The 18,865-nt window shown below is 49.3% G+C and overlaps 3 protein-coding genes across 6 annotated transcripts in view; 2 read left to right on the top strand and 1 right to left on the bottom strand.

Moving 5' to 3' along the window:
* Positions 1–858: 858 nt before the first annotated feature.
* Positions 859–14,945, top strand: ACLY (ATP citrate lyase). The gene is made up of 12 exons (XM_028499117.2): positions 859–937; positions 1,629–1,739; positions 2,631–2,684; positions 5,399–5,526; positions 6,124–6,217; positions 8,235–8,389; positions 10,319–10,469; positions 10,670–10,813; positions 12,644–12,757; positions 13,123–13,205; positions 13,488–13,564; positions 13,982–14,945. The coding sequence occupies exons 1-12, from the start codon at positions 875–877 to the stop codon at positions 14,074–14,076; spliced, it is 1,269 nt and encodes a 422-aa protein (XP_028354918.1). The 5' UTR covers positions 859–874; the 3' UTR covers positions 14,077–14,945.
* A 992-nt stretch (positions 14,946–15,937) lies between these two features.
* The window catches only part of KLHL11 (kelch like family member 11), a 19,626-nt gene continuing 16,698 nt past the window's right edge, over positions 15,938–18,865 (top strand). For all 4 annotated transcript variants that reach the window (XR_003682957.2, XR_003682958.2, XR_003682956.1 and 1 more), the window contains exon 1: positions 15,938–16,503. Coding sequence is in view for 1 of the 4 variants with exons in the window: in XM_007129087.3 (XP_007129149.2) it covers positions 15,959–16,503 (545 nt within the window). In the remaining 3 variants the exon portion in view is untranslated. The remainder of the gene's footprint in view (positions 16,504–18,865) is intronic.
* LOC112066579 (kelch-like protein 10) overlaps positions 18,402–18,865 on the bottom strand; it is a 9,626-nt gene continuing 9,162 nt past the window's right edge. The window contains exon 4 of the mRNA XM_028499365.1: positions 18,402–18,464. Within this exon, the coding sequence (XP_028355166.1) occupies positions 18,402–18,464 (63 nt within the window). The remainder of the gene's footprint in view (positions 18,465–18,865) is intronic.

Consider the following 18,865-nt stretch of genomic DNA (forward strand, 5'->3'; position numbering starts at 1 on the left):
TACAAGGACCATGTAGATCTTAAGCCTACTTGGCCTTAAACAACTCTTTTGCAAACTCATGTGACAGTAGAAAATTTTAAAAAATATGTTGGCCTATACATAGACCTTCTAGCAATCGCCTAGGATATAGCTTGGTACATTGTATTAATTATCTTTTGCTCTGTTTTAAAAAAATCACCCCCAAAGAAAGTGGCTACAAACAACAGTAAACGTGTATCCTCATGGTTCTTGTGCGTTAGGATTCAGGGCTCAGTTGGGCAGTTCTGGCAGGTGGGCTCTCCATTGAGGTGGTCAGATGCGGCACGCTGGAGGTGGCCCATCCACGTGGCTGGCAGGTGGTTCTTCTCTGTGGGCTTCTGCACAGGCTGCTGAGAGTCCTCAAGACTCGGCGGCTGGCTTCCCCTAGAGCGAGCGATTCAGGGGAGAGTGCTGGACAGAAGCTATTTATTTATAACCCCGCCTTGGAAGTCAGTGTCACAGAATGACTTCCTCCATATTTTGTTCATTAGAAGCTAATCATTAAACTCGACCCAAATTCAGGCGGAGAGACATGAGTTTCCACCTTTTTAAAAGAACTTGTGGACATATTTTAAAATCACCCCACATGTGCTCTCGAGGCATCTCTTACTGCCGTATGAACTTCTCTGGGCTTACTAATTCCTCTTCCTTCCCTTGTGCCCCTTTTACTACCTCCCCCTCCCCCATTATCCCTAAGGCATCTCTGGACCCTCACTGGGCATCCACACCCACAAAAAACCCCACAGTGTTCTTAGTACAGGTGTGCTTCCCACACCTGTACACACACCTCACCTCACTGAGTCTCCTGATCCTGAACATCCTCCCTGCTCTCACCAGGTACCCCGGCTCAACATTCATGGATCATGTGTTACGTTACCAGGACACTCCAGGAGTCAAAATGATTGTGGTTCTTGGAGAGGTGAGTTATTTTTAAAAAATGGTTTTACAGCAGAGATTGACACAACATTGTTAATCAGCTATACTTCAATTAGAAAAGGTTACTTGATTATTAAAGGAAAAATGATGTTTTTTCTGATTATAAAAGTAACGATGACTTTAGTTTTTAAAAAATTCATGCCTTTTGGTTGTCTATAACTGAAAGCGACAGTCCCCGGTAATCCTACTCCCTAGACACTGGGGTTAGAGGCTGTCACTGTGAACACTGCCATGTTTGTTCCTAGGAGAGACGTTCTTGCCTCTCGGTGGCACAAGATATTTTAGTGCCAGCAGAGGAGAAGCTCTCACTGGCTGGCCCCAGTCTGTCCCTGGTGGGCAGCGGATAGCTGGAGTCAAAGAGCCTCTCTTACTTGTGCCCCTGATCAGGTCTGGTCCTAAATTATCTCATACCCTTAGATCAGGAAAGGGGAGTTCCGGGGACTCTCCGAGGATACCCACTGCCCTTTAAAAATTCTTCCTTGCATCCAATCTCGATCTTCCAGGCCAAAGCCCATGTCCCCTCATTTTCTAGCCAAGTTCTAACTCGGGACACCTGATGACCCTGGCACCTACCTGATTTGGGACAGATTTCCTGCTGCATTGCTGCTCTAGGTGCAACTCAGAATGGGTTCCACTGACTTGGGGGCTTTTTCTTGTTCCCTGTTCCCCGGCAGATAGGGGGCACGGAGGAATATAAGATCTGCCGGGGCATCAAGGAGGGCCGCATCACCAAGCCCGTGGTCTCCTGGTGCATCGGGACCTGTGCCACCATGTTCTCCTCTGAGGTACGGCCGGGACAGATCCCTGCTGGGCGGGGAGGCCGAGAGAGGGGGCGTCTGAGGGGAGCCGTGTGGTCGTCCTATGAAGCAGCTAGTTCCTTCGATAAATGTTTATTACCTGCTTGGTTCCTACAAGGTCCAGCTGGGGCCCTGCTCTCTAGAAGCTAAAATCCAGTTGGAAGAGACAAACTCATATCCAGATTAAGGCCAGAACAAGGCTCTGAGTCCCTTCTCAGAGTAGGAGCCATTTACTGCCTGGAGGAGTTGAGGTGGCTTCCTGGAGAAGACGAACTGCTCCTTAAGGAATAAGGAGGAGTTTGCTGAGCGAGAGGGAGGCCTGGGAGAGAGAGGACACACCCTAGGCTCAGAGCTGGGGAGGGCGGTGGTGGGAAGTTCTGCGTGGGGAGAGGCTGTAGAAGAAAACCTCTGTATGTGTTAACATGACCGGATGCCTGTGACAGTGCCTGGGGGCAGAAGTAAGTACAGCCTGTAGTGGATGTTAGATAGAAGAGCTCTGAGCTGTCGGACTCCTGCTGGGTGGGATCGGCCAGACCTCAGCCCCTGTAGCCCAGCTTAGACAATCCTCTGTCTCGAAGATGGCCTACCCGGTGAGGATGAAACCGAGGAAGCAACCACCTGTCACCCATCAGTTCATCGGTAGCTGAGCAGGCTCTGAGTGCAAGGCCTTGACCTCTGCTGTGTGTATATGAAATAAAACTTGGCCATCAAGGATTCCTGCAGCAATGATAATCCCTACGCTTAAACCCTCAATTCTTCGAGTTAGCCTGTCACCCTATCCTTTCCCCCTGCATTGCTTGCCTTTCGCCTTCAGAGTCGTGCCCACCTCCAAGTGGCAGTATTTGTCCGGTTGTAAAATGCACCTCTCTTTTGAACCAGCAGTTCCATTCCTGCAAATTTACTCTGTGGGTCTGCGTGCAAAAATATTTCAAGGTATGTGTACAAGGATACTCACTGCAGTATTGCGATGGCAAGAAAAGGAAACGCCCTAAACGCTGGTCGGGAGGGGACTGTGTCCTCATGGCGCGGCCATGTAATTGCAAACCAGGCAGGGGAAGAATGAGGTGCATTCTGAGATGTCGACATAGAGTTCAAGTTACGTTGACTCTAAGAAGGGGCAGCGTGCGATAAATGCTTACCATAGGATCCATCTGGTGTGACTGTGAACTGTGTATGTGTGTGTATCTGTTTTCTAAGTAAGTGAAACGGGAGGGAGCGGGTCACGGAATCCTGCCCGTCCTCCAGGGCTGAGCTCCACTCTCACAGGCTTGAGAAGCATCTCGGTGGATCTGTGTGACTGGGGTGAGTCGTGTAGGCTCTCCGTACCTCAGTTTCCTGAGCTGTAAAAAGGGGATGATTCGGGATTGTTGCCTGACTTACATAAGAAGCTAATTGTAAAGGTCTGCCACATACAGGTCTTAGCCAATACTCACGTCCATTCTTCAACACGCCTGTTCCATGAAGCTCTTGCTGATTCTCTTTCTTCACGGCTGCTCTCCCCTCCACCACAACAGCCAAAAATAATTCCTCCCTGCTCTCCGGGGTTTCTCGTCACCAGCTCTGCTTTACAGGAGCCCCCCACCTCCCCACTCCCATTATGCCGAGGACACCTCCAAGAGGGCAAGGACCCTGCTCTTCTGTTTCTGGCCAGGTGGTCATCATCGCCCCGTGGGTAGGGCAGGTCCTCAAGATGTTTTACTTTTGCTTTTTGATTCGTTTTGTAAACAACTTTCTTTGTGTAGTTTCAAGGATATACAAATGTAGAATAGTACCTTGACAGCCCAGCTAATAAGTGCTTTTTGATTTCCTGAACAGGTCATATGACCTTGCAGAGCTTTCTGCCCTATAGAGGAGGTGAGATAGGTATACAACACAATATCCTCAGTTCAGTGTCTCGGGGAAACTGAACTGAGAACTGGGGTATGGGAGTAGAGACAAAGGGACAGAGGTAAGGTGGCACTTTCACAAAACACTGGTCCTGTAGCAGTGGTCCTCAAAACAAAAACAAACAACGGGAAGCTTCTATAAATTATGAACATGCAATATCATCTCTCTTCCTTCTAAAAGCTTTAGTGTTAGCTTTGAGAAATCTGAGTTACACTTGCTTAACTTCCTTGGACACAGTGCTCTCTAAGTTTATGTGAATGCCGAACCTCCTTCCCACCCCATCCACCCATGCAGATTAAATCCTACAAAGAAGGCATTGGGAACCCGCTTTGAAGCATGTGTCTTCAAGCCTCGCTAACTGGAGCAGCGGCTCCTAACCTTTTCAGCACTTCAGCCCCTTTTGTTGTATGTCGTGGTAAAACAGCACAGTGAGAGGCCACATTGCCTGGTTCAAATGCTATCACATACTACCTGTGTGACCTTGGGCAAGTTACTTTACCCCTCTGTGCTTCCATTTCCTTGTTGAGAGGAAACAGTCGCAGCTACTGAATGATGACATTTGTAAAGCTCTTAGAAAAGTGCCTGGACACAGTGTTATTTAAACAGGGAAGCGAAGGTATTGTTATGATTACCCACCACACCTGTCCTAATCAGGGTTTTATACCACATTTCATTAGGTTAATTCCTTTTCCTTGTTGCTTAATCAGAGACACAGGTAACACTTAGCTCTTCTGATTGGTTTTCTCTTCTCTCTCACTCCCCATAACCAGTTACCCCTCCATATTCTATTGAGTTTATAGTTTAATCTTAGTTCATGCTCAGGTGGAAGGGGGCAGTAGCTAACTGTCTCCCTGTGATTGTTACTAAGTGGGAATACAGGGCCAAATGGTGCAAAATCTTGACTTTTTAAAAGAAGCTGGAAATTTGTTGTTGTTGTTTTTAATTAATTTATTTACTTATCTTTGGCTGCGTTGGGTACTCGTTGCTGCACTCGGGCTTTCTCTAGTTGCGGTGAGCGGGGGCTACTCTTCGTGGCGGTGCGCGGGCTTCTCATTGCGGTGGCTTCTCCTGTTGCTGGGCATGGGCACTAGGCACGCAGGCTTTAGTAGTTGTGGCACGCGGGCTCAGTAGTTGCGGCACGCAGGCTCTAGAGCTCAGGCTCAGTAGCTGTGGCGCACGGGCTTAGTTGCTCTGCGGCATGTGGGATCTTCCCGGACCAGGGCTCGAACCCGTGTCTCCTGCACTGGCAGGCGGATTCGTAACCACTGCGACACCAGGGAAGTCCCATTTGTATTTTTAATGATATCTTCTGGTGTTCTGTTTTGCTTAATAAGGATACATCCTTTATACAAAGTATGCGCAGGACAGTCAGATCATGCCTGTGAGCTCAGCTTAGCTAAGGTTGGCAGTTTGTAACTTCTCACAGTGGCTCCAAACTAATGGCTATTCTCTGTCTCCCCACCCCCACCCCGACATGAAGGTGTTTGTGGAGTTGGGCGCCAGGCTTGGTGTCCTGGCTGTAGTGCACCAGCTGTGTGACCTTGAGTAAGCTCTTGAACTGCTTGGTGCCTCAGGTTCTCATCTGTGAATGAGATGCAGCCATCGTGCCTATTTAGTGAGCCTTCTGGAGGCTTGAAGTGATTCACATAGAGCATTGAGTGGGGTCCGGCCTATAATCAGTGCCGATGGTCCCAGGAGCCTTTGTCCTCTCTTTCGGGGGATTAACAGGCCTGGTAAAGCCATTCTCCTTTGCCTTCCAGGTACAGTTCGGCCACGCTGGAGCTTGTGCCAATCAGGCTTCTGAAACTGCAGTAGCCAAAAACCAGGCTTTGAAGGAGGCCGGAGTGTTTGTGCCCCGGAGCTTCGATGAGCTTGGAGAGATCATCCAGTACGTGGAGCTGGTGGAGCATGCCACTTCCCTGTCCCTTTCCCATTCCCTCCTGAGGACAGCACCCTCTCCAAAATATAGGTGTCTGATATTCCTGGACCCTCTCAGGTGTCTAAGGCAGCTCTACGGATGGTGCAAAATCCTTTCTTTTTGGCTTTCATTTTGTTTCGTTTCTAGAAGCAGCAGTTATGCGCCGTTCAGACTGGTGTTAAAACATTCAGTTTCTGAGCCTACCTAGTTGGTGGGCCATAAATGAGAGAAGGGCATAGAAACATTAGAAAATGTCATCTCAAACCAATTGATAAAGAGCTGCTAGATAAGCTATTGTCTCTTCCCGTTCCTTCCCTCTGGCCTTCCATGGCCTCCAGATTCTCAGCCTTCTCTAAAGCCCCATTCAGAGACGGTGGGGCAGGCCTTGGCTAGAACCTGTTTTCATTTAGTTCTCTGGAATCCACCTGGTAACTGCTGACAGGAGGGGATACAGAGCTGGGAAACTCTGGGGTAAGAGGGAGGAGCATTCGTGGGACGGCTTAGAAGAGCCCAGAAGAATAAAATCCACATGGATGTCTTTTCTCCTCCCCTTCCCCTGCCTCCCAGGTCCGTGTATGAGGATCTCGTGGCCAGAGGGGTCATCATACCTGCTCAGGAGGTGCCGCCCCCGACGGTACCCATGGACTACTCTTGGGCCAGGGTAGGTGCCACGTGTGTCCCTGACTGTGTGGGCCCTTTTGACCAGCCGGTGAAACAAATGCAGGGCCCAGGAGGGCAAGGGGCGGCATGTATCTCCCACAGCTGTGTGGCCTGACCTGGGAACGGGGGCTGGGGACAGACGATGTCCTCTAGAGCTGTTTGCACCTGCTAAGAGATTTCAGGCTTCCTGTCTGAGGTGGGGGCATAGATAAAGAGCGAATTTTCTTATGTACAAGAATTCTTATAAATCAATTTTTTAAAAAATAATTTATAAATTTATTTACTTATTTTTGGCTGCGTTGGGTCTTTGTTGCTGCACATGGGTTTTCTCTACTTGCGGCGAGCGGGGGCTACTCTTCGTTGCAGTGCGCAAGCTTCTCATTGCGGTGGCTTCTCTTGTGGAGCACAGGCTCTAGGCGCGCTGGCTTCAGTAGTTGTGGCACATGGGCTCGGTAGTTGTGGCTCGCGGGCTCTAGAGCGCAGGCTCGGTAGTTGTGGCTTGCGGGCTCTAGAGCACAGGCTTAGTAGTTGTGGCACACGGGCATACTTGCTCTGCAGCATGTGGGATCTTCCTGGACCAGGGATCGAACCCGTGTCCCCTGCACTGACGGGTGGATTCTTAACCACTGCGCCACCAGGCAAGTCCCTAGAAAATCAATTTTTAAAAGACCAATACCCATTAGAAAAATGGATAAGAGATGTTCTTTCAACATAAAGAGATGCTCAACTTCACTCTTTATAAAAGAAACCAAAGTAGAAACTGTGACACCAATTTTGCTCTACAGGTCAGCAAAGAAAAAAAAAACAATTCTCTGATACGTTGTTTGTATGGGTGTGAGGAGGCTGCTACATTCATTCATTGGCGGCGAGAGTGGAATTGACACAGCCTTTGTGAAAGGCAGTTGGGTGATGTCAGTCCAGTTTAACAACGCTCCTACCTTATGGCCCGGCCGTTCCAAGTCTGGAAAGCTCCTTCAAGGAAATGCTTGCGTATACACACTTGTTCAAAAATATTTTTCTAGTTGATGCTCATCAGTGGAGGAATGGCCAACCTGTAGGATTGTCATATGAGGGGGTACTCTACAGTAGTTAAAAGGAATGAACTAGATCTACATATGTGCTGACATGTGTAGAGCTCAGATTCATTGAGCGACCAGCACATTATAAGACAGTATGTATGTTATGATTATGAAAAATGTAGGTACGCAAAACACTGTTGTCTCTTCTCCACGCGTCTATGCGTGTAAATAAAAGTGGAGAAAGAAAGGTCCAGAAAGATGTTCACTAAACTAACAAACACGAAGGCAGAAAACCAAGATGGGGTGGAGGTCAAAGGCAACATGGTTTTAGCTGTTCTAGTGTGGATTTTTTAAAAGGAGGATGTATTCATGTTGCTTCTGTAATTAAAACATAACTTAAAAGCATCTCTTAAGTTCACAAGGGATAATTGAAGAAATGGGCTTGGACAGAGTTAGCTGATGCTACCCCTGTTGTGCCCCAGGTCTGGAAACGGAGGATTCAGGAGCTCAGTCCCCTCCCCCAGGGAAAGGACGTGTTGAGGGGATTCCCCATTTTCCCAGCCATGTGCCTCATTACATTTTGCTGGGGGACTGGTAGCTGTGTGTAGAGTATTTTAAAAATTGTCCCTTTGGATTCATTCTTCCATTTCTTAGCCAGGCGACCTGGGGCTGGTTCCTCTTGTTTGTGAGGTTAAAATGAACCCCTGGATTTCAACAGCTTAGCGAACTCCCTGGGCCCGCAAACGCTTGGTAAAGACCAGCAACAGTGCCCAGCCTGAGTGGGTGCCATGGCGTGATTGCTCCTATTTTCTACGCCCCACATGATCTAATGAAAGGGCTTTTGCGCTTCCTTCTTGGGAGGACTTTGAGAGCTCTTGCTTGGCCGCCGGAATTTAACACCTGACTGGGACACTGGTTCTGGGCACAGACAGTGGGGCCGTTGTGGGAAAATCTGTGGTCACCAGAGCCCTGCTTGCCTCTGCCCCCATCTCTGCTCAGGAGCTGGGCCTGATCCGCAAACCTGCCTCGTTCATGACCAGCATCTGTGATGAGCGAGGACAGGAGCTCATCTACGCGGGCATGCCCATCACTGAGGTCTTCAAGGAGGAGATGGGCATCGGCGGGGTCCTCGGCCTCCTCTGGTTCCAGAAAAGGTGAGGCGTGGAGGGCAGAAGATGGTAGGGCCCTGTGGCTCAGAGTTCATTTTCTTTTTTTTTTTTAATTTATTTTTTCTATTTCTTTTTTTTTAAATTTATTTATTTTTATTTAATTTATTTATTTTTGGCTGCGATGGGTCTTCATTCCCGCGTGCGGGCTTTCTCTAGTTGCGGCGAGCAGGGGCTACTCTTCGTTGTGGCGTGCAGGCTTCTCATTGCAGCAGCTTCTCTTGCTGCGGAGCACAGGCTCTAGGCGCGCGGGCTTCAGTAGTTGTGGCACGTGGGCTCAGTAGTTGTGGCTCGTGGGCTCTAGGGCACAGGCTCAGTAGTTTGGCGCACGGGCTTAGTTGCTCCATGGCATGTGGGATCTTCCCGGACCAGGGCCCGAACCCATGCCCCTTGCCTTGGCAGGCGGACTCTTAACCACTGTGCCACCAGGGAAGTCCCTCAGAGTTCATTTTCTTCCCCTGACAAGGGAATGGGGGTGGGCAGCCTTGGGGACCATGTCCAGGGCCACTCTTTATGGCCACAGATCAATTGAAAGGTCAGAGAAAAGAGATAAAGGCTGTTCCTAAGTCTTCCAAGGACAGAAAGGCCAGCCTTAACCAAGAGAAGTAGAAAGCAATGACCTCATCAGGGATCTTGGGATCAGCCCCTTTCCCATGGGAACTTTTAAAGAAACGGGCCAGAGTTGAATGCAGGCCTCTTGAGAAAGGTAGGGGTTAGCAAAGGAGTTCTAGAGGCGTCCAGTAGCTTAAGGAGTGCAGGCCTACTGGAGTTGCTGAACCGGCACAGTTCAAGTACCTTGTATCGTGTCCTCTGTAAATTTGTGTCTCATCAGCCTGCATGGAGAAAAAAATTGGTTTTCTCTGCAGCTCCCAAGCTTAGCCCTCCCCTGGGACTGACAGTTGGGCAAGGAGGCCGATGAGTACATGTTCACAGAGCCCTGGCTTGGAGTGGCTCTGGGCCGAAAGCAGGGTGGAAGTCTTGGTTTGTGTCCTGCCCTCACCTGAAGAGAGATGGGTCTTGGTCCTGCTTTGGACCCTTCCTGGGAAAAGTTCAAGGGTTGTAACACCCGAGCAGGTTTCCCTGTGTGTGCTCTTGTGTCCCCACGGCTCCAGACTTTGGCTTTTGTTTTTCGTTTTTTTTGCTTTTTGGGATTTTTTTTGGCTGCACCGCTCAGCATGTGGGATCTTGTTTTTGGGGTTTTTTTTTTTTTTTTTTTTTTGACTGCGCCGCACGGCTTGCGGGATCTTCGTTCCCCAGCCAGGGATTGAACCCGTGCCCTTGGCAGTGAAAGCATGGAGTCCTAACCACTGGACCGCCAGGGAATTCCCCCGACTTTGTTCTTAATCATCAGCTGGGAGGTTGATCACTGTGCACTGTGAAAGGGACAGGGATCTCACCTCCTCTCTGTCTGGCACGTGGAGAGTAGTAACCTTGGCAGTGAAAGCATGGAGTCCTAACCACTGGACCGCCAGGGAATTCCCCCGACTTTGTTCTTAATCATCAGCTGGGAGGTTGATCACTGTGCACTGTGAAAGGGACAGGGATCTCACCTCCTCTCTGTCTGGCACGTGGAGAGTAGTAACCACAAAAAAGGTCACATCCTGTCACAGCAACTCAGGCTGAAAACTGGCTAAAGAAGAGACTTCAAACCCTGCTTGCTAACCTCAGTTCTAAAAGCAGTATTTGATCTCGGCAACATCCAGAGCCACTCCGGAATCAGAAGGTTCTGCCTTGGAGTTGTAAGATAGTCTTAGGCCTGGATTGGGAGGTTGCTGCCCTTCTTGAGTTTGAGTGACTTGTTCAAGGAGACGGGAGACAGGAGGACCGTGGCCTTGTCAGCGTGGCTCCTGTTCAGCCTCTTGCCTTTGTTCCAGCTCTCCTGTCCTCTCCCCTTTACTCCTTTACGCCCCCCTCCAGGTTGCCCAAGTACTCCTGCCAGTTCATCGAGATGTGCCTGATGGTGACGGCTGATCACGGGCCAGCCGTCTCTGGGGCTCACAACACCATCATCTGTGCTCGGGCCGGGAAGGACCTGGTTTCCAGCCTCACCTCAGGACTGCTCACCATCGTGAGTACTGTCATCCTGGGAGGTGAACAGCAGGGACACAAGGCTTTAGCATCATGCCGCTTGGCTGCAGCGGGGTCGTAGAGGGAGCCGTGGAGCGTGACACCCCGTGCTGGGGGCTGTTCGGGGCACGCCGGATTGGCCTGCGAAGCTGAAGGAGACTCCCGACAGCTTGGGGCGACATGGGCTGGCTTCTCCCATAGGGTGACCGGTTTGGGGGTGCCCTGGATGCAGCAGCCAAGATGTTCAGCAAGGCCTTTGACAGTGGCATCATCCCCATGGAGTTTGTGAACAAGATGAAGAAGGAAGGAAAACTCATCATGGGCATTGGTCACCGAGTGAAATCGGTAAGTTGTCACTCTTAAGGCACTGGATCTACAGGGTGGATGGGGATGAGAGAGCACTGATTTAGTTGGGCACAGCCGGGCTCTCGGCTCCCAGCATGAAGAGCTTTGTTGACAGATGCCAGCACTGAGGCAGCTGTTTTTTCCATTATAATACAGACTGCCCTTAAACAGTTTTTATTGTGTTCAGTTGTGGTGTGAAAATATGAGCTGGAAACTTGGTAACTTTAGCTTCCCAGGTGAATCTTAATGGGAGAAAGGACTACGGTCAGGGTTAAGGGGACATACTGGTCACCTTAGGCTACATAATGCTGCAGGTTGCGGTAACGACTCCGAAAATCTCAGTGGCTCACAGCAGCAAAGGTTTGTTTCTTACTTATCCTCCATCCACTGTGGGTTGGCTACGGCTACGGCTCTGTCATCTCCACCGAAGGAGCAGCCCCTATCCAGGAGGTGCTGGTCTCATGTCAGAAGGAAAACAGCCATGGCAGAACCACAAGAAAGCTCTTAAAGCTTCTGCTTGGAAGTTGCACAGCCCCCTTTTTTTCACTGACATTTCATCGGCCAAAGCAAGTCAATGTGGTTAAGCCTGACACCACTGGGGCAGGAAGAGTAATAAAATCAGGGCCAGCCCGATTGGGAGAGGCCAGCGTGACTATTCTAAGTAATTAATAGAGTCTCTCACAGGGCAGGTAGTCCTCTGTGTGTCCTGTGTGAGCTGTGTTTAGAAATCAAAGGCAACGAGAGAAGAGGAAGCGGCAGCTGCTCGGGGTCCTTGGCTCCGTAGCTCCAGAAACCTCACTCTGCTGGTCTGAGCGGGGTGTATGACTCACATTAATACAAGAGGGTCATGCCTGTGATCCAGACATCCCCATGCTGGGCCAGCTCAGGATAGATCCAGAGGCAGCTGGATGGCAAAGACTGAACCAGGGACAGTGGTTCCTTCTGAGGGACATTGCATCTGGGCTCACAGAACTTGGCTCAGCCATCGCCACCTCCCAGGCAGACGGCACACGCACAGCACAGGGCATCTTCCCCAGCTAGCGGCAGGCCTGCGCTGCCACGCCCAGTCTTTGGGTGCCTTCCTTCCTGGACTCCATCCTGACCTCACGTGTCCTGGCCAAGGGAGGAGGTCCCTGTGGTATCGGGACTTGGCGGGTGCCTAACCTGTCTCACTACCCCACCCCCACCCCAACAGGTGATCACTTAGTGTGGGTCTCTGAACAGAAGGTTCATCTCCATTCATCTCAGGTCCAGACGTTTTCCTGGAATTTCAAGGATGCTTTGCTGCTCCACTGCCAACACGTGCTTGCTTAGTTAATAACTTAGAACTTGGTTACAGCTTGACTAGGTTGCCGAGCTGGTGGGCAGTATGGCTAGCGGCTAGAACCTCAGACTTCCCATTGAGGGTGGGCGCCCCAGCCCTGCTGCCTGACCCCATGGCTGACCTACCCAACATCGCCACATCTCAGGTGGTTTTGAGGCTCAAATAAGATATGAGAGGACGTCAAAAAACCTTAAGCCCCACGACAGTGTCATGATCTGTGCTACATGGAATCATACATGTGGATCAAGTCCCTGAAACACACCTCCTGGATATAACACGTACAGTTGTGTCCACCTGTGTGAGACACAAGCGTGAACATATCTTTTTTTTCTTCCCCCTTCGGCCGTGCCACACAGCATGTAGAATCTTAGTTCCCCAACCAGGGATCCAGGCCCCAGCAATGAAAGCGCAGTCCTAACCACTGGACCACCAGGGAATTCCCAGGAACGTGTCTTTTAACAGCAGTGTTAGAGTGGGTTCCTCTGTAACTTTGGGTCACTTCCTAGATAAACAACCCAGACATGCGCGTGCAAATCCTCAAAGACTACGTCAGACAGCACTTCCCTGCCACACCCCTGCTTGACTATGCGCTGGAAGTAGAGAAGATTACCACCTCGAAGGTAAAAAAGAAAATGTCCCTAATGCCCGAATCAGAGTTTTGGCTGAATTCCTCGGGGAAAATGAGAGCCAGGTTACATTTTGACTGTGCAGCTAAAATTGAACCTGGTTTTCTGGAAACTTTTGTTTCTGTTGCTTCACTAAGTTCAACAGGCGTACTAAGTGTCAACGAGGGGTTGGGTCCTTTGCTAGACATTGGGAATTAAGTAAGACACTGTCTCTCCTAATCAACTGGGATGTTTTGGTGGGAGCCTTTTAAATGGTGGTCAGGAATTCATAGTAATAGTTGTAATAGTAATAGTGGAACATTACAAGGAACAAAAATGAGTAATAATGATAAATACTTGGACTTTTTTTGCCTTCCCAGAAACCAAACCTTATCCTGAATGTAGACGGTTTAATTGGAGTTGCATTTGTAGACATGCTCAGAAACTGTGGGTCCTTCACTCGGTGAGCTTGCAGCTATTTTCTTCTTCCTAATGCTTACTGATTTTTCTTGTTTCCTCCCAACTCTAAAAGCGATGCATGCTCATTAGAGAGGATTTAGAAAATATGGAGAGGTATAAAGAAGAAAAAAAGTGCCTCTACACCTACCATCCAGAACATCCCTTTTTTCTACTTTGAGTTCAAAGAGAGCTAGCTTCTCATTCCTGGGCAGAAATTGTACTTTCTGTGGGGAGGAGGGCAGTCATGTGAGCCATTGTAAAACTACAAGTGGATTGTGTGTTGCAGGGAGGAAGCTGATGAATATATTGACATTGGAGCCCTCAATGGCATCTTTGTGCTGGGAAGGAGTATGGGCTTCATTGGTGAGTTGGTAGTAAGAGTTGTGTGTTTGTTTTTGTGTTTTTTGTGTCTGTTTCTGTTTTTGTTTGTTTTACGCCATGGTTCAGGTATACCACTTAAACTATGTGGCCAGTTTCTGTAAGAGAGATGACACATTGTCTTAATCATTGTTCCTAATCCTGCCATTCTTAAACTTCTGCCTTATCTTTATCTTTGTTCCTTTGTTCTTGGAAATGAGTTTGATTGCTAGCCCAGGAAAATAGAATGAAGTCCAATAGTTCCCTTTTACCAAGGCTGGCATCTGCCTGTGGGATGGATCTGGATGTCCTTCCCCATTTTTTTTGTATTAGTTAACATTTCCCTTCCTTATCTCCTCCCCCTCACCAAAATTTAAAAAACTCACCAACTCTTAACAAAAAGATGCGTTTGCTTCATTTTAGGACACTATCTTGATCAGAAGAGGCTGAAGCAGGGGCTGTATCGTCACCCATGGGATGATATTTCATATGTTCTTCCGGAACACATGAGCATGTAATGGAGCCAGGAACCCTGCTACAGTAAAGTGAAGACGAGAACGCCTCCCCGCCCCTGGGGAAATAGCCACAGACAGCTGGCACTGGAGCTTGCTTAAAGGATGGGCCTGGAATGTAAACAGCCAGCAGTGTACAGGCCCGAAGACCAACACCTACAGGCTAACACTGTTCAGTCTACACAAAGAAGCTTAATATTTTTTTTATAAGCATAGAAATAAGAACCCAGCCAATACTTGTAACATTTGCTCTGCTACCTGCTGTATTTATTATATGGAAGCATCTAAGCACTGTCAGGATAGTGTTTTTCCTCATTGTAGGGTGTTACAATGTTGCCTTCTTTTTTCCATTAGTTAAAAAAATGTTTTCCCCTTGAAGGAAGGGAATGACACTTTTAAGACCTCAAGATACTCTCCATTTAAAGAACCCCTAATACCGTGTTTTTCCTTTTCGCTTTTCTTCCTCCTCATATAACCTGAAGAGCATTGTATTAATCTGATTTTTTTTTTTTTTTAGGATCTTTTCGTATGTTGTGTGTTAAGAGTTTGTTTGGTCTCCCCCTGAAATGTTCCATGTTGCAAACCAGTGTCGGGGACAGGACCATTGCATCCTTAGCCATTGTTACAGAATATGTGGAACAGTAATTTAAAATGTAAAGTCATAACATACATATGTTTAAAATGGAAGTGCAAAGCAAAAAGCTGTGAAATGTCTTGTGTCTTAACATTCTCTGTATTTATGCAACTGACTTGTCTGTTATCGACTTGTCTTCAGTTTGCATCTGTAATCCACAAAGATTCTGGGCAGCTGCCACCTCAGTCTCTCCTCTGTATTATCATAGTTTGGTTTAAATAAACTATATAGTAACAATGAAAACATACTGCTGTCTCATGTCATCCATTTCCTTTCATCTGCATTCCTTTGAAGTGTACTTTCTAATAGTTTTACTACATGTAGTTTTAAAAATGTTCATCCATCTCTTAAAAAAAAAAAAAAAGAATCAAAATACTATCTTCAAAAAAACTCCACTGTCTTCTCCCGTGAATCTGTACCTTCCATTTCTCAGTGAATGGGAACCAAAGCTTTACTTAGATACTCAAGCCAAAAGCCTGTCTTCACTTCTCTGGTTGCCAAGGCCTGTCGATTTACCCCTCTGATCTACCCATATCTGGTCTGATAACTTAGTGCCCTTAGTTCCACTTTTGTCCCCTTACAGTCCATTCTCCACACAGCCACCAGCGACATTTTAAAACAGGCATCTGATTGAGCCACTCCCTTGCTTAAAGCCCCAAAGTGGCTTTTATTTATCTTTTTAACAAGTATGTATGGAACAGTAACTGTGGACCAAGCACTATGTAAAACACCTGACAAGCATCTCATTTAATCCTCACAGCGATCTTCCAATCTAGATAGTATCCCATTTTTAGAAAGATAAATTAGTTCAGAGATAATAAGTAACTTGCTCACCCGCATCCACTTAACTGGGGCTCAGTCTCGAGTCTTTTTTCTTTTTCAATTTTTACTCCAAGGCCGTTCTAAACCTTTAAATAAAAATCCAATGTTGCCACCCAAGACAACACTGGGTGAGGGTCTAAGGTGGCTTTTGTTTTACAAAACGATCACGAAGGGCACGCTGCTCTCTAAGGGGATGGAAACAGCCATCCTCCCTCCCAAGGGCATGTGGATGGGCGGCCCCCAGTGGGGGGCAGTACGTTTGCACCTTACCTGAGGGGGGGACGCGTTAGGTCGGGTGGGGAGGCGCATGCGCAGACCCAGCGGCGGCCGGCTCCGCCCCGCGCCCACTATTTATTCCCAGAATCCCTCTAGTGTCGCACCAGAACTGCCGGGTCCTTCGGAGACTGCGGGGTCGGGGGCGGCGGCGTCAAGATGGCGGCGGCGGCGGTGGCGGCGGCAGCAGCGGCGGCCGCGGCTGCATCCCTGCAGGTGCTAGAGATGGAGAGCATGGAGACGGCCGCCGCCGGCTCGGCGGGGCTGGCCGCTGAAGTCAGAGGCAGCGGCACGGTGGACTTCGGGCCTGGGCCTGGCTTGTCTGCAATGGAGGCGAGCGGGGGCGACCCGGGCCCGGAGGCCGAGGATTTCGAGTGCAGCTCTCACTGCTCCGAGCTGTCATGGAGGCAGAACGAGCAGCGGCGCCAGGGCCTCTTCTGCGACATTACCTTGTGCTTCGGCGGTGCGGGAGGCCGCGAGTTCCGGGCCCACCGCTCGGTGCTGGCCGCCGCCACCGAGTACTTCACGCCCCTGCTCTCGGGCCAGTTCTCCGAGTCCCGCTCGGGCCGGGTGGAGATGCGCAAGTGGAGCTCCGAGCCCGGGCCCGAACCCGACACGGTGGAAGCCGTTATCGAATACATGTACACCGGGCGCATCCGCGTCAGCACGGGCAGTGTGCACGAGGTGCTGGAGTTGGCCGACAGGTAGGTGGCGGAGGCGGGATGTGCAGGGCGGGGGTGGGGATGCTCGCCGACCGAGGGCCGCATCCAGGGAGGGCGCAGGAGAAGGCGGGGAGGGCAGTGCCCAGGGTGGGCTCGAGTGAGCCCTGACGAAGTGTATTCGTTTGATACTTATTGACCGCCTGCTGTGTGCTGTGGGGCCGCCCCTGCGCCGGGTGCCGAGGTTGCAGCCTGCCAGTCCGGCGAGGACGCCCTGTCAAGACTCCAGGTGAAGGGACAAAGGCAATGAAGAAGAAGGTCCGCATGTAATAAGTACTGTGTTGACATTTAAAAAGGATGAAAGGATAGTGATTGCGTAGAGGAAAGACCTTTCTGAGGAGGTGACATTTAAACAGACCTTTAAACGGTAACGGAGTACTGGCCATGCAAAGATGGGCAATGACCATTCCTGGCAGATAGCGCAAAGGCCCTCGGGCGGGATCTCATTTGGCTTAGAGAAGAAGTAAAAAAGGAAAACTCATTGATCTAGTGGGTGAAGGGGAGAAGGGTGTGTGAAATGTGTTGGAAAAAGGAGTTTGGATTTTACTGGGTGATGGGAAGCTGGCTAAAGAAATGATCTGATTTAAATATTTTTAAAGATGATTCTGCTGCTGTGGAAGATGGATTGTAGGGGGCCCAGATGCATGCTCCAGAGACTAGGTAGGAGGCAGGTGAATGCAGTTTGGAGATGGGGAGGAGTCTTTTGGGGCAGTATTATGTTACACATTCGTTATTTGAACAAATACCTATTGAGTACCTATTATGCATCAGTTCAGACGCTGGGTTCTAAGCTGCTGGGAATTCAGCAGCGAACAAAACAGACAAAAGTCCCTTTCCACATTGCGCTTACATTGGTAGATGGACAATAAACAAAACAGCATGTTAGGTGATTGCTAGAGCTGTTTTGAAAAATAAAGGATGGTAGGGCATATAGAAAGAGCTGGTGTAAAGGAGCTGTTTTTAAAATTGGATGGCTAGAGAAATCCTCATGAAGAAGACATTTTGCAAAGAACCGAAGGAAGTGAGGTTAAGGGTGTTTCAGGTAGGGGACACAGGTGCAGAGACCCTGAGATGGTGCTTGTCTGGGTGTTAGAGAATAGCAAGAGGCCAGTGTGGCTGAATCAAAGGGATGCAGGGTGAGAGGAATAGAAGAGGCCTGAAGGTGGTAATGGGGATGGATCCGGATCCCACGGGCCTTGTCAGCCTGTGGAAGGACTTGGGCTCTTACTCTGAATGACATGGGAAGGTTTGGGGTAGAGGAAAGATGCAGTCTGATTTGGAGAATGCTGCTGTGGTGAGAAAAAGGATGAGGTGGTGGGGAAGGGGCTGCAAGGGCAGAAGCAGAGAGACTAGTTTAGGAGGTTGTGGGCAATGGTGGTGGAGGTTTGGATTGAGGAGGGAGAAGGAAAAGTGATGAGAAGTGCTTTGATTCTAGACATATTTTGAAGGCAGAGGAGATGAATTTGCTGATGGATTTGATGGGGGCGGGGTGGTTAGGGAAAAGACTGCGAGTTTTTTGACCCACTGGAAAGATGGAGTTTGTTCATTATTTATTAAGATGTGGAAGACTGCAGGAAGGTGTTTGGGAGGAAAATGAGGAGTTTGGTTTTTGGTCCAGGAAATGTCTAGTAGGCAGTTGTATAGAAGAGCACTGGGAGCTACAGATTGGAAGGAAATTAGCATATAGGTGGTAATTAAAGCCTCGGGACTGGATGAAATTACTTAGGAAGAGAGTGAAGATAGAAAAGAGAAACAGCGGGACTGAGCCCTGGGGTTCTCCAGATTGGTAAAGAGGAACCAGCAGAGGAGACTGATCCCATGGAAGCCTAAAGTGTGGCAAGGAGGGAGTAGCCAATCATGTCAGCTCTGTCAACCGTAAGTGATCATTGGATTTGGTGATAATAGAGGTCCTTGATGGCACTGACGAGCCATTTAAGTCTGTCTGACTGTCAAGAGGATCGGAAAAATGATACACATGGACATGTGTGGAGAGGAGTCCAGGGAGGTCTTCCGCCCCCCGCCCCCAAGATAGGGGATAGTGGAACATGTTTATGTGCTGATGAAAAATGAATCTGTGGAAGAGGAGAAATTGATGTTATAGGACCAAAGTCCTTGAAACCAAGAAGGGGATAGAATCCATATTAAAAGTGGAGAAGTTGGGGCTTCCCTGGTGGCGCAGTGGTTGCGCGTCCGCCTGCCGATGCAGGGGAACCGGGTTCGCGCCCCGGTCTGGGGGGATCCCACGTGCCGCGGAGCTGCTGGGCCCGTGAGCCATGGCCGCTGGGCCTGCGCTCCGGAGCCTGTGCTCCGCAACGGGAGAGGCCGCAGCAGGGGGAGGCCCGCATAC

Source organism: Physeter macrocephalus, chromosome 14 (genome assembly GCF_002837175.3).
Source record: "Physeter macrocephalus isolate SW-GA chromosome 14, ASM283717v5, whole genome shotgun sequence".
NCBI lineage: Eukaryota > Metazoa > Chordata > Mammalia > Artiodactyla > Physeteridae > Physeter > Physeter macrocephalus.